Here is a 14,540-nt window from a genome sequence, read left to right as displayed (position 1 = left end):
TCATCAGAATACCCAGCCCTTTCATTAAATCAGAGCTGGGCCTGCTGCAATATGGGAAACTGCCATTTTTTTTTTCCATTCTTTGGCTCACCCAAGAGCACGGCATGCTTGAAACTTACCCAGCTTCCCAAAGAGTTCCACTCCTAGAGCAGCGTAGATGAAAAAGAGGAGCATGAAGAGCAGTCCGAGGTTCCCCACCTGAAACCAAACCGAACCATATCAGGCTAAGCCAAGCCAAGCCAAGCCAAGCAAGACTGAATCACACCAGGCCAAGCCAGCTATCATCACTCTAGCAGCAGCAACAGAACACCATCAAATATTTCCACTCCGAAACCTTTAGAAACTTCATGCACGCAACCACTCAGAACCCAGGAAGTCGCCAGTGAAGCCACCAGTCATGCTCACAGTAACCTCATCTCCCCAGGCCTTCCTACCCAAACATCCTAACCTTCAAAGCTACTCACAGCCGCCACGGCTCCTTTCATTCGTAGCCTACAGCGGGTCATCCAGTTCCTCACAATCCCACCCCTCAGACTCCAAGCCCAGAGAGATGAAGATAATCACATTTAGGCACATATGGAGTGGTGAAGCCTGTTGCACAGGACAAAGTATGAGCCGAGAGTAAAATTTTACCCCAAAGAGCCCCCCTCCCCAGCTGCCCAGCTCCCCCTCAGTGCTGCTGCCTGGTGCATTGTGGGAGTCAAGGTGCTAGTCAAATGTGGGGGCAGAAGAGGGTGAGAGCAGGTCTATCAGCGAGCACCGCGGGAGTGGGCATGCGGCAGGGGGCAGAAGGAATGAACCAGGCCCTCCTGATATGTGTGGTGGGAGGGGAACAAGGGAGGAGAGAGACTGCAGGGACTCAAGTAGAGAACTAGGCCGGTGTATGAGGAGTGGAAGGAGTGGTAGCCTGTGGGAGAGAGCCCAGTTTCTATGCCCCCAGCTATCGCACTTGCAGGGTTTCCCATGGGGCTGCTGTCTGGTGCACCATGGAAGCTGTGCCAGCAGTAACAGGGGAAAGCACTCCCCTGTTATCCCTCCCCAATATCTCTGCTTGCCTCTCCAATTCCTGGCTCCATTGTCTGCAGTGAGGAGTGTGAGGAACAGGCCAGCGTGTCCAGAAGGCAGACTGGGCGGCAGCAGAAAAGGGAAGTAGCTGACGCCAGCTGGTAGCTCTGTGGGCTGAGCTAGGTGAGGTGCTGATGAAGGAGGGGAGTAACTCTGATCTGGTTACATTTAAAAATTTGGAAAGCAGCCTTGGTGTGAGATGTCAGCACATGTGTGTGTGCACTTGTGCGTACACACTGACTGTGGGGAGGGGAGGGTTCTAGCCACAGGGAGCTGAAAAAAGCTGAGACGCTCAGGGATAAATTTCCAAAAGGGATTTTTTTTTAAATGACATCTTTATTCACTTTTCAGAATGGTTGCAGAGTAACAAAGACAGACAGGGGATTCAAACAGGGCAGCCAGAGAAGCCTTCCATGCCATTAGCAAGACAAAACCATTGATGACTTTCTGCTCTAGTAATATAAAGAGAAAGGTCGAGAGAACAGAGTGCCAAGGAAAGGAGAGACTGTTTTAAGACACTTATTCTGCCAATGTTAATAAAGCTTGGAGAAAAATAGTATTATGGATAATTCAATTGTCCCCTGAAGAGTTAGTGTGTAAAAGAAAATATGGAGACTAAATTCAATCATTTAAATGTGAAACAGAGGGGTTTTAGTATTGCCTTAAGAGCACATTTTAACACAGTCTTGAGTGTGGAGTCATTTTTGATGCCTCCATAATGTAACTTTATTAAATGAAGTCAACCTTTCCCTATTACAGAACCAAGGACCATCAGATAGGAAGGTCCTGACTACACACTCCTTCAGTGCCAGAAATTACTACTGGAAATTCCTTGACCCAGTACTCTTTGCAAGGGGGGACCTTCTTTTAATAGGTGTTTGTGTGTGTGCAGGGGCAGATATTAAGAACTCTTGCTTAGCAGTGAGGTTCTTTGGTGAAATAATGTGAAAGACCCAGGATTTATTAAGCACGGAAGAATGGTGACCTTGTAACCAAGGTGCTGCCTTGGGATTCAGAAGATCTGGGTTCAATTCTCAGCTCTGCCCCAGAACCCTTAGGTGACCCTAAGCAACTTACTGCAGCTCTGTGGCTCAGTTTCCCTATCTGTAAAATGGAGAAAATAGCATTGACTTTGTTTATTTAGACTGTAAACTCTTTGAGGCCGAGACTGTCTCTTACTCTGCATATTATACAAAAATGATAAAAGGTTTAGAAAATCTGACCCATGAGGAAAGGTTAAAAAAACTGGGCATGTTTAGTCTTGAGAAAAGAAGACAGAGGGGAGGGACCTGATAACAGTCTTCAGATATGTTAAGGGCTGTTATAAAGAGGACGATGATCACTCGTTCTCCATGTCCACTGAAGGTAGGACTAGTAATCAGCTTAGTCTGCAGCAGGGAGACTTAAATTATATATTAGGAAAACCTTTCTAACTGCCAGGATAGTTAAGAACTGGAAGAGGTTACCAAGGAAGGTTGCAGAATCCCCGTCATTGGAAGGTTTTAGGAACAGGTTAGACAAACACCTGTCAGGGTTGCTCTACGTTTCCTTGGTCCTGCCTCAGCACACGGGACTGGACAGGATGACCTCTGAAGTTCCTTCCAGCCCTACATCTCTATGATTCTATAAAAGCATCAAGCACAATAGGGCCCGGGTCTCAGTTGGGGCCCCTCACTGCTACTGTGATAAATAAAGAATCTCAATAAATAGAGGAAAGTCAGATGAAGCCCAGAATTCAGCGAAGACTGGAAACTGTGTTTCCATCTCATTCTTGTGCCAAGTGATTCCCTTTAATTCAGATGGACATGGTTTAGTGACAAAAATATCAGAATTAAGTTCCTTGTGTAACTGCTCGTGCTGTCCCCAGATTGATTTTCAGCCCGGCCTCATTCACGAACACTGGTGTGTTACCTAATAAATCAGCTGACAAATGCCTGTGCATTTCGATTTCCGATAAGATTACAGTCTGCTCTGGGCCTGCCAGAGGAATGATCTGATCTATGATCAATACAAAAAGAAAAGGAGTACTTGTGGCACCTTAGAGACTAACCAATTTATTTGAGCATGAGCTTTCGTGAGCTACAGCTCACTTCATCGGATGCATACCGTGGAAACTGCAGCAGACTGCTGACTGCTGCAGTTTCCACGGTATGCATCCGATGAAGTGAGCTGTAGCTCACGAAAGCTCATGCTCAAATAAATTGCTTAGTCTCTAAGGTGCCACAAGTACTCCTTTTCTTTTTGCGAATACAGACTAACACGCCTGTTACTCTGAAACATGATCAATACAGCTACTTGGTGCCATTATTCCTTTCTTAACACGTCTCTCTGGAGGATCCAAAAGAGAAGAGAACTGTTTCTCTGGCTGCTCATCCATCACAGGGGCTTCTCTCAGCGGGCCTGATGCCTGCATGAGGTGGTACATGAATAACTGATTCCAAAACAGCTGCCACTCACAGCTCGTGAAATCCTTCTGTCTAGCTGTCTTTCAGGAGGCATTTAGCTGCATGTTGTACAAGCCACCACAGGTAATGTCACTGCTTCTCGTGGGGTGAGAGGTTCAAAATCACTTGCAGACCAAGGAGGAGAAGAGGGCAAATGGAAAGCAAGCAGGCAGGCGGTGGCAGAAATGAAACAAGCACAGCATGGAAGAGGACAGTGGAAAGGGAGAACAAGTGGGAAAGAATGAGAGGGACACAGAAGAGATACTTGAACATCAGCTTTCTCCCTAAAATGGTCATGGTTTGCTCTCCATCCTCATGGCAAATGAGTGTGAGGAAAGTGACAGCAGTAAGGGGGAAGGGGCAGCCAAAAATAAAGCAGGTCTCATGCAGGAATGGAGCATTGCTTTATTCAGTAACACCATGGGGGGTTAAAGTCGTGAGCAGACAAGGCCAGAAAGAAATGAATGTAACCATGTGGTTGACATATCGATATGAGCACGACCCTCTGGCACATCATGCCACTGTCTTAAAGACCTCAGCAGACACCGTCTCTCTGATTCTAGGCACGCTCAGGGAAATGAACTAATGGAAAGACCGGTGCACAAAAGGGGCATCTTTCTAGTAGCTGCTTTCTTTTACCTGTGGCAGAGCTTGCACAACTGTGTCCAGTAATGCCCGCATCCCTGTCGCCATCTTCAGTAGCTTCAGCACTGGTACCAGAACCAAAACAAAAGTGTTACTCAGAGCTGGGACTCAAGGGAGAGAAATCTGCTTCCAGTATGCCAGGACAACTGGACGGAGCACACCATGTGGGTGTTCTATCGTTCTCCTCCATTGTAAAACTGACCCACCAACCTCTCTCTCCTCCTCCAACTGGCCATTTTCCTTCCACGCCCCACCCCCACGTCCGCCCCACGGTCCCTTCCATTCTAACTTATCCCTCTGCATACTAACGACCCATCTCTCTCATTCCATGCTCACTCTGGTTCCTTCCATCCTATCCCCATACATCCTGAACACTGGCCCTCCCTTTCCCAACACCACACATCACCAATCTTACAGAATCATAGAATATCAGGGTTGGAAGGGACCTCAGGAGGTCATCTAGTCCAACCCCTGCTCAAAGCAGGCACAATCCCCAATTTTTGCCCCAGATCCCTAAATGGCCCCCTCAAGGATTGAACTCGCAACCCTGGGTTTAGCAGGTCGATGCTCAAACCACTGAGCTATCCCTCCCCCCTTACTGAGCTATCCCTCCCCCCTTTCTCCTACTCCAATTCTGTATCCTTCTACACCTGCTTCATTTCCTCCTCCCTCTCCTTTTTGCTGCAGCTTGGCAAGTATTCGCCCTCATCACTGTAAATCTATCCTCCCCAGTGCAAACCATACAGGCCCTTTGTCTTTTCTGTAAAAATTACAGCAACATTTGCATTACAAAAGAAAAGAAGAAAGAATTTGTTTCTCACAAAATCTGCCAATCATTTTGGTCCCTCTCACAAAGTGAAAGCCACTACTGCTCTCCTGGACAAAGGTTTGTCTAAATGTCAAGTTGAGGGCAATCAGGAGACAGCCTAAGGGATTGTCTACACATGAAAATCAATCAGGAATAAGGTGGTGGATTAACTATTTCTGATTAAACTCCATGTGTGAATGCTCTTATTCTGGAATAAGAGTGCTTTGTTCTGAATAAACTTAATCCAAAATGGATTAAGCTAATTCAGAATAAGGCACTCTTATTCCAGAATAAGAGCATCCACACATGGAGTTAATCTGGAATAGCTATTCCAGAATAACTGCTCTTGTAAACAAGCCCTGAGTTTCCATAACCATCCAAGATTACAGATATGAGAAGCCAATTGGTGAACTGGCATCACAGGCAGCACCCAGTGCATTCTGTCCCACCCCAGGGGTGTCTGTGCCCCACGTCTCCCTCCAGTGTCTCTCTCACCCCGGGCAATGCGCAGCACCCTCATGATGCGGATGATGGTGGGGTTGATGGGGAGAGCTGCGTTGATTTCAATCTCCTCCAGCGTGATGCCCATGACAGATAGCAGCACAATGGCCAGGTCCAGCTGGTTCCACCTTAAAAAAATAAAAGAATAAGGAAGAATGGAGCTTTTCAGTGTGACTGACAGGGGAATGTGAATTCATTACATTTTAAATATAAAGTAAAATAAAATCCTCCAAATCAGTGAATCGGAGGCCTCGCTGTGACAGTTAGAGCCTAATATGACTGGATGTCATTTATTCTACTCCCGTCTACTCTGCTTCCTGGACCAATCAGCAGACTCCAACAAGAGGAAGCATTGGATAACTCTCATTAACCCGTTATCACTCCAGTGTGTTTAAGGTGAAGCTAATAAGATCTTTGCTACCCGGAACAAGGAAGAAGTTGAGGCCCCCATGCTCTAGGATTCCACTGCAGATACAGATCCCTCCCCAAAACTTCACTGCCTCACCGGACGACCTGCGTGCCCTACTGCTCACCTGTCTTTGAAGAATCGCCGCAATCCAAACGCCACCAGCTTCAGAACCGCCTCCAGCACAAAAACTGTGGTGAACATGTAGTTGCAGTACTTCAGGGCAGTCTCAAGAGACTGTGGATGGAAAGAGATGCTGAGAGAGGTGGAGAGTGAGAGGCATTAACTACAGACGTGCTTGTGAAGTCACTGAGTTCCAGCCTGCTTAACTGGTCAGGAATGGTGGAGGCAGGAGGGGGCTGCCAAATCCTGGATTGCAACAACTTGAATGCTGGCACAGACTTACCAAGGGCAGCAGCCATCACACTGCACTCCCATGCCAAGGGGCTCTCAGGATACCTGCTGCTCTGCCTAGCCACGGCTCAAGAGAATGGGCAGGCCTGGGGAAGGGCGGTGGTGTGCAAAGGGTTAACAAAGCATCATCACCCAGCATCTCTGACATCAGCAGCATCAGGTTCATGGGACATCACCCAGGTGTTACCCTATAAATGGCTTCCATAAATCTACAGGGAATGCTTCAGGCAGGGAGAGTGCATCAGAGCAAATAACCTGTCGCTATCTGCAGTAAGGGGAAACCCCGTGTCTCTGGTTGGGGACTAGGTGGGTATTTAGCAAGCTTCCGCCCTCTACTCCGCTGCCCTGGTTCTCCTGTGTAAGGTCTCTGTTCTCCACCAAACAGTGGCACCAGCTAGGGAGGGCTGTGGGGGTGAATACCACCCCCGCCCAAAGTGTTTAGACTTACTGAAAGTTCCACAGACCCTGGGCTGCTCACTTTTAAGCAGTGGCTCCATACTAAATCACTACTGTGGCTCCTGGAGCAGTGGAGTGTCCCTCTGGCTGCGTGATCGCAACACCACTGAAATTTGACCTGGGTGCCCCTTTGTACAGAGAAGGGAGACTCCCTGGCTGAAGGTGACCTCGCGGAGTGGGCGGGGACTGGAATTAGCCCTCCCCCAAAGAAATATCTGAATTGGTGCCGCTGCCACCAGAGGGTTTCTATTAATTGTATGTAGCATGTCCACAGAACCTTTTACCTGGAAATCTAAAAGCACTTCGCAAGAACTGATTAGGGAAGCCTCACCATACGCCTGTGAGGAAATGGGTATGCTTATCCCTATTGCAAAGATGAAGAAACTGAGACACAGGGAAGCTAATTGACTTGTGCAAGATGTGATGTGTGGGTGAGAAGGGATAAGGGATGCTAACTTTTGCAGAACAAATAGGGATATAGGAAACACTGTGAGGAATCCAGGGCAGGACGAGGGGGCAGTTCAGGAACACAAGATAAACAGTAACAAAATTAAACAGCCAACCAGAAAGATAAGCTGGACCTAGAGGAAAAACTTGGCAGTGAATCAGAGTAACAGCCGTGTTAGTCTGTATTCGCAAAAAGAAAAGGAGTACTTGTGGCACCTTAGAGACTAACCAATTTATTTGAGCATGAGCTTTCGTGAGCTACAGCTCACTTCATCAGATGCATGCCGTGGAAACTGCAGCAGACTTTATATATACACAGAGAATATGAAAAAATACCTCCTCCCACCCCATTGTCCAGCTGGTAATAGCTTATCTAAAGTGATCATCAGGTGGGCCATTTCCAGCACAAATCCAGGTTTTCTCACCCTCCACCCCCCCACACAAATTCACTCTCCTGCTGGTGATAGCCCATCCAAAGTGACAACTCTTTACACAATGTGCATGATAATAAAGTTGGGCCATTTCCTGCACAAATCCAGGTTCTCTCACCCATTTGTGCAGGAAATGGCCCAACTTTATTATCATGCACATTGTGTAAAGAGTTGTCACTTTGGATGGGCTATCACCAGCAGGAGAGTGAATTTGTGTGGGGGGGTGGAGGGTGAGAAAACCTGGATTTGTGCTGGAAATGGCCCACCTGATGATCACTTTAGATAAGCTATTACCAGCTGGACAATGGGGTGGGAGGAGGTATTTTTTCATATTCTCTGTGTATATATAAAGTCTGCTGCAGTTTCCACAGCATGCATCTGATGAAGTGAGCTGTAGCTCACGAAAGCTCATGCTCAAATAAATTGGTTAGTCTCTAAGGTGCCACAAGTACTCCTTTTCTTTTGGCAGTGAATGTGAGCAACAATAGACAAGTCACAGCCCTGGTCACTTCTAATACAACCAGCTCCAGCTATGAAATCAGATTTGACACCTCAAACCCCTCAGGAGTTTACCAAGGGCTTCCTGGAGATGGAAAGGGGCTCCCTGGAACTGCATGCTTCTGGACAGACAGAGCAGTGAGTGTGGTGCTTTCAGATAGAGGGAGAAAGCCCCTTTTCCAGCACACATTTCCCCTCTCCCGCACGTGTCTGTAACCCTGTCAACAAATATTGAGGATTTCCAAATCTCCCCCACCCCAAATATTGATCTTTCCCAACCCTCAAGACCTTCTATTGTGATCATCCTTCTTCCAGCTGAGAGAAACTAGGTCAGACTCTCTTCAGAGTCTGTCCACACTGCTTCTCTTGTGGAATGAGGGTGACTGGGTGAGGGTCTCTCTTCAGCTATCCAAGGACTGGGTCTGCCAGCCCCTGTAGCACTCCCAACTTACTCCACTGAGGTTTGGGGGTGGCTACTGAGAAACTGAAATCTGATCCATCTAGCAACGCAAAGCACTAGCTCCCAGGGGCAGTATGCCACCCTCTGCTGGGGCCCAAGGGAAACTACAAAGAGAAGGAAACCACAAGGCTAAACTTGGGTCATCCACATGACAGTGGAAAGAACTAACTCCCTCTATCACCCTATCTTGCAGAATTTTGTACGACAATTTTCATGGGGACCCTCCTCTACCATCTATCATGGTGGATCATGACACCGGCAGCTGTAGAGAAATTACACAATCAGTCGCTGGTTAGTGTTTCGAGCACGTGGGGTTGCCAGGATAAGGAGTGGGGAGGAGACATTGCAGAGAGGATAGGTTTGAGGAAGATAGAGGTTAGAAAAGGTTACAGAATATATAGAGATTTCCTTTGGGTTGCAATTTGACCCCCCTCTGCAAAGCATGCTGGGAGATGCTGCTCTTCCAAGTCAATCTCTAATGGCTGCTAAGTTTTACTTATAACCTAGTGACCCCTTATGTGTTTGACTGCTTGGAAGGGAAAATGTCAAGTCTCTTTTGTTATGGAAAATGAGATGGGGAAAAGAAAGAGAGGGAGGTAGGGGCAGGGTTTGGTCCCTTGAACTCACTCACCACTGGCTGGTTGTAGTGCTCCAGGGACATGGTGACGACGTTGAGGCAGATGATGAAGGTGATGAAGATGTCCAAGTAGTGGCTGGTGCAGACCGAATGGATGAGGAGGCGGACAGAGCAGTAGGTGGCATAATACGGCAAGCGCTGCGCCTCTTCAATGGGAGGGGGGGGGGGGAGAGAGAGAGAGAAGATAGAAGACAGAGGGAAGAGAAACAAAGGGAATTAGGAAGGAAAGTGGGGGAAAGAACAGAAGCAATGGAAAGGCATGGAGGGAGGGAGAGACAGAAACAGGAACGGAGAAGGAAGAAGCAGAGGAAACAGATAGAAAAAGGAGAAAAATAAAATAAAGAATGCAGAGAAAGAAAACAGAAATGGTGAGGAAAGAGAGAGTGTAAAAGGAAAGAGGAGGCAGGGAGAGACAAGAGAGGGAAGGTGGGAGCGATAGAAAGAATCTGTTAGTCCTATGTTTGTGGAAATGGCACTAAATCAGCATTTCATGCCTCAACAAATTAAGATCACAAATGATAAAAAGGAGCAATTGGCTCCAGGAGACGCCCAGAGGTGGCATCAGGGACAGGAAAAACTGAAGAAGGGGAAGGAAGACGGAAGCCCATGGGCTTGGAAAGGAGGAGAGTAATCAGACAGGATCTCCAGGGTAGGGGTAGGAAGGAGCAGGGGTGATTGCCAGCACCCAGAGTCAAGTGTGCATCTGTGATGTTTCTCTCACTGGAGCACAGAAAACAGACACGTGGGGACCATCACTGTGGGGGGACCCTCTTAGTTCCAAGGAAGCCTTGGAGAAACTGCCACAGGAATAGAAAGGCCCAGGAACACAGTGTGGGTTTTTTCCTCTTCTCCCCTGCCTCATTTTGCATTAAACAGGAAAGGATTAATGTAGGGGTCCGCCCAACAGCACTGGCTGGTGCCGCAGGGCTCTCCAAAGGAGTGTCTAAATCCCTGAGGGAGGGAGTGTGTGTGTCTGGGTGGAGGTTCCCAGAGAACACACACACACACACACACGCACACGTCTATGAATGTGTTATTTTCTAGAGGCAAGGCGTTAAGGGAAAAGGAGCCTTTCCCAACACCCCCAGTTGCCATCAAGCACCCTGTCACCTCTACCCTCCGTTGCCGGGATTCTGACGCGAGGGTAGCTGGCTGGGGGCGTCAGGCAATGCGGCAGCCCGGCAGCAGTGTCCCACCGAGAGCAGAGCAGTGCTGAGAGCATTGACAGAGATGCTGTTATAGAGAAACTGATCAGTCAAAAAATAAAAGAAGAGGAGAAGGGGGGGAGGGGGTTTTTCTCAGAAAACCTTGGCCTACGAACCAACCAAACACTGAGGCTGTGCCTTACTCCTGCGCTTCTTCTCCAGGCGCCTGAGGCGCTTTTCCTCCCGCCGGCGTGCCTCCTCTGCCTCCTGATGCTGCCGGCACTTGTGGAAGTTCTCCACCACCACCCCCACGAACATGTTGAGAACGAAGAAGCTGACGATGAGGAGGAATGAGATGAAGTAAAGGAGCATCCAGGGGTTGTTGTTGGTCACTGGCTGGGAAGAAAAGAAAAGAAAGGCTGTGATTGGCTGACTGGGAGTCAGAGGTGGGGTTATGAAAATGAAGGAGAGCAGCAGGTTGTGATTGGCTGGAAGTGGCAGGATTGTGAAAATGAGGGAGATCAACAGATTGTGATTGGCTGGTTGGGAAAGGATTATGAAAATGAGGGTAGGAGCAACAAATAGTCTGGGTGTCTGGAAGTCAAGGAGAAGTTTATAATAATAATAAAGCACTCAGGATGCTGCACCTACAATTCCAATATAATCACAACAGATCAAATGGACAATTAAAACATCAGAGAATATGACAGACACTAAAGATACCTGAAGAAAAGGTGTGTTGGGCTGAGGGTAGGTAAATCACACCTCTAAGGTGCAATGGGAGAACCCCTGAAAGGTGAGGGGTGCCTGAAAGCAGGTGTCAGTCAGGATCAAATAGAAAAGTTTCTCATTACTGTTTCTAGGTTTCTCACCACTGAGGGTTTTAAAAGACCAACAGCACTTTTAGTGCTGAGAACAGAGGGTAAGGATAGTATCCTCACGGCCATTCAGTCCTCTGTCGCTGCAGCCTTTGCCAGGGGCCTGACCCTGCATTACTCAAGTCAATGTGAGTTTTGGATACCACTGGGACTTAGTTGCAGGGACAGAGGATCCCAATTTATAAGCAATTAGAGGAACCAACTGTAAATCTGGTGGATGCACCATGTCGAGAAAGACATGGGTGACTGCTGCTTCAAAGGTATCACAGGATACATAAAGACCCAGCCTGCATAACTTCCCCAGCTACATCAGGCTAATCACTTCCAAACACGCCTCCCTGCGTATGCAGAACCACGGCACTGACCCACCAGTAATAACGAAAGTGAAGAGAAGGGGCTCGCAGATGGACAGGGTCAGAGCAATGCTATAAAATGCTATTGGGTGGAGAGGAAGTACCAAAAGCTGGCTGATACAGCATGCTTCCACCTTCCTGCCTGAAGGAGGTCTAGATGGCATGATCAGTTTCGAAGGAACTCTCTATACCTGCTGGTCAACAGCCACAGCATCTAGTCCGTTATACATAATATTGACCCAACCATCTTTGGAGGCCAGAACAAAGAGGGACATCAGGGCCTGGAACACAAGAGAAACACATCAGACACACAGCATCTGTGTGCGGTAGGGTTGGGATGGTTCAGGTTTTAAGTTCTTAGGCACAAAACATAATTAAAACTCAAGGTGTCATCCTCCAAGCACTTGTCATCTGCATAACTACTAACAGATGGGAGAGGGAGGGGAGCTGCCAGCAGAGAGGGACCATTATGCAAGTCTGCCCTGTGGAAGCACCAGAGTAAAAGGTTTCCCCTCCCCAGGGACAAATGAACTCAGCAACAACTGCATCAGGCAGATGAATTAAAACACAGAAAACCTCAGGACGACAGGCCTGCTGCCTGACTGTGAAAATATATAAAGGCTAGAGACATGGCGAAATCTACAAGAGCCATGGCAGATCTGGCCAACACAATCAGAAAACACCCACCGGCCACCCCTGCCTTTGAGGAAGCCTCCCTACTTGCATGCATGGGCCTTAGCTCAGAAACCAAAGAGCCTGGAGTGGCCCCTTGCCTTAGAAGGCAGCGCTCCACTGACAGGACTGGTAGGGAGGCTGCAGAGAGGAAGGGAGGATTCTGCCAATCCTGCAGACGTTTCCTTGGTGGTGCCTAAGGGGACTGCAGACACGCAGATTGCACAGACACCATTGGCCCAACTCCTCGGCGATGTAAACGGGGGTGTAAATTGCTTATGAAGGGCCTGATTCTCCTTTCACTGTTTTTTAACTGCACTGACCTCAGCGAGTTACCCTTGAGTCACACCCTGCTCAGAGAATCAGGCCGTAAGGGCTCAAAGCTGCAATCATTTACATGCAATGCCAATGGAAGGTGCTCCTGTGCAAGTGAAAGCAGGATTCACCCCTAAGCATGGGTCAGGAACCGGGTGTTACATGTTGAGGGAGGTCAGGGGCTAGCAAGAAGAGGCACACCTAGGAGAGTGTAAGGAAAAGCAGCCCCCCGCCCCCCATCCCCTGCCTTTAGCTTACACTCATGTGAGTTGCTTGAGCTGTTACATCCCCCTTTCCCCCCTCTTCAGCATGGAAGCTGTATCCTTACACGAGTTACTCTGCTTTAACCTGGACACCCATGTCTAACCAGCCTCCACCCCCACCCCCTGTTCACATGACTGCCTCCTCTGGCTCAGAGTATGTTTTGGAACACTCCACCCTTCCCCTCGAAATGAGTGAGTGTGGCTTTGGCGGGAGACACCCAAAGGGGCAAAGCACAGCCCAGGTTCACGTGAGAGGAGGGGGCTTGGAGGGTCCTGCACATACCTGTCCAAGGTTGTCAAAGTTGTACTTTTGGTGTACCCACTTGTAATTGGCGGCCATACAGTCAGACCTGTTGGTGATGTTACGGATGTCAATCCCAAGGCAGTGGTAGAACTTCCCCTTGAAGAGCTATAAGATGGAAGCGACTTGGTCAGTGAGTCTCACTCAGACTTCCTCAGTGTCAGGGGACAAAGAGCAATAGGAAGCTCCTCAGATTAGGAGCGGACATGGAGCCTTTCGCCTCTCTGTCACCGATTATAATCTTGCCCTGGGTCAGTAGTGACTGAAAGTCCTCCCACTCTGACAGCCATGTACTGGCCTGCTGGGGCTGGATTGGAACCAATGATCTAGATATGAAACACCCCATGCCCAATCCCCCAGAGCCATCCACTCCCTCAGATGGCTGCTAGGTGTACTGAAGGGAAAAAGATCTCTTGTGAGAGCAAAGACCCAGAAAAATATTGCCTACTTCACCGATACTTTTAAATAAAGGGACACTGATGCGGTTCTTCTGCCCCAGGCTCCTTTTCCATATGGAGGGTACTGGATTGCGCATTTGTACAGGCTCATCAGAACAGTCTGCATACAGACTAAGTATCGCACATTCTCTGAGACGGAAGTAACACCCACTCCAGCACTCCTCTGCAGCACAAGCCTAAAATAGGGAGGATTAACTTCCCCCCTGCTTGCCTCCGTCCCCCCTCCCCTCCCTGACACATGCCACATTGTGTGTGGATTTAGCGCTTGGAACGAAGGGGAGAGAAAGAACTGCCTAGAGCCAGGCATCGCGCAGGCCCCTGTGCGGCTGCCCCAACTGACACTGCTCTGTCACTGCATCAGAGTCATGACCTGCAGCACGCCCAGCTGCTACTCCACTCCTGGGCCTTCTCTTCAGCTCTGCTAACACCATGATCTGAATATCAGTCTCTACTGTTGAAAGACTTCAGCACTGACCCTACCTGCCACTGCCAAAGGCTTAAGAATCATTATGATGAGAACTACATAAAGGAGGACAGAGCAGGGCAGAGGATCAGGAAGGTGTCCTGGGATGCCTGGCCCACTCCCCCCCTCCTTGCGCCCCCCGCCACAACTCCATCTGCTTAATTGTGTCTACATTATGTTTCCTACATGGCAGTACAGTGCCGAGCACGTTGTGGGTGCTTGATAGACAACAACAACCCTACCTGCACACCCAGGATGCCAAAGATGATGAAGAAGGCACAGCAAATGAGGACAATGTTCCCAATGGGTTTGAGGGATGAGATGAGTGTCTCCACCACCAGCTTCAGGCCTGGGGCACGGCTGATGACCCTGGAAGGGATGGAGCGTGAGGGGGTGACACAGAGAGATGGCAGAGTTCTTTCTTCCCCTGTGTTTTCAGAATCAGACAACAGTAGCACCCCAGATATCATGGTGCAGCTA

At 48.6% G+C, this 14,540-nt stretch overlaps 1 protein-coding gene across 5 annotated transcripts in view; it reads right to left on the bottom strand.

The window, feature by feature from the left end:
* CACNA1I (calcium voltage-gated channel subunit alpha1 I) overlaps window positions 1-14,540 on the bottom strand; it is a 125,298-nt gene that overhangs the window by 18,273 nt on the left and 92,485 nt on the right. For all 5 annotated transcript variants that reach the window (XR_012156537.2, XM_073326853.2, XM_073326849.2 and 2 more), the window contains 9 exons: window positions 14,303-14,429; window positions 13,122-13,247; window positions 11,780-11,869; window positions 10,561-10,753; window positions 9,207-9,358; window positions 5,997-6,106; window positions 5,458-5,591; window positions 4,149-4,219; window positions 120-198 (listed from right to left, as the gene is read on the bottom strand). Coding sequence is in view for 4 of the 5 variants with exons in the window: in XM_073326853.2 (XP_073182954.2) it covers window positions 120-198; window positions 4,149-4,219; window positions 5,458-5,591; window positions 5,997-6,106; window positions 9,207-9,358; window positions 10,561-10,753; window positions 11,780-11,869; window positions 13,122-13,247; window positions 14,303-14,429 (1,082 nt within the window). In the remaining variant the exon portion in view is untranslated. The remainder of the gene's footprint in view (window positions 1-119; window positions 199-4,148; window positions 4,220-5,457; window positions 5,592-5,996; window positions 6,107-9,206; window positions 9,359-10,560; window positions 10,754-11,779; window positions 11,870-13,121; window positions 13,248-14,302; window positions 14,430-14,540) is intronic.

This window comes from Lepidochelys kempii, chromosome 1, assembly GCF_965140285.1.
Source record: "Lepidochelys kempii isolate rLepKem1 chromosome 1, rLepKem1.hap1, whole genome shotgun sequence".
NCBI lineage: Eukaryota > Metazoa > Chordata > Testudines > Cheloniidae > Lepidochelys > Lepidochelys kempii.
The sequence above is the reverse complement of the archived record's forward strand: the minus strand, read 5'-3'. Positions and strand labels throughout refer to the sequence as shown.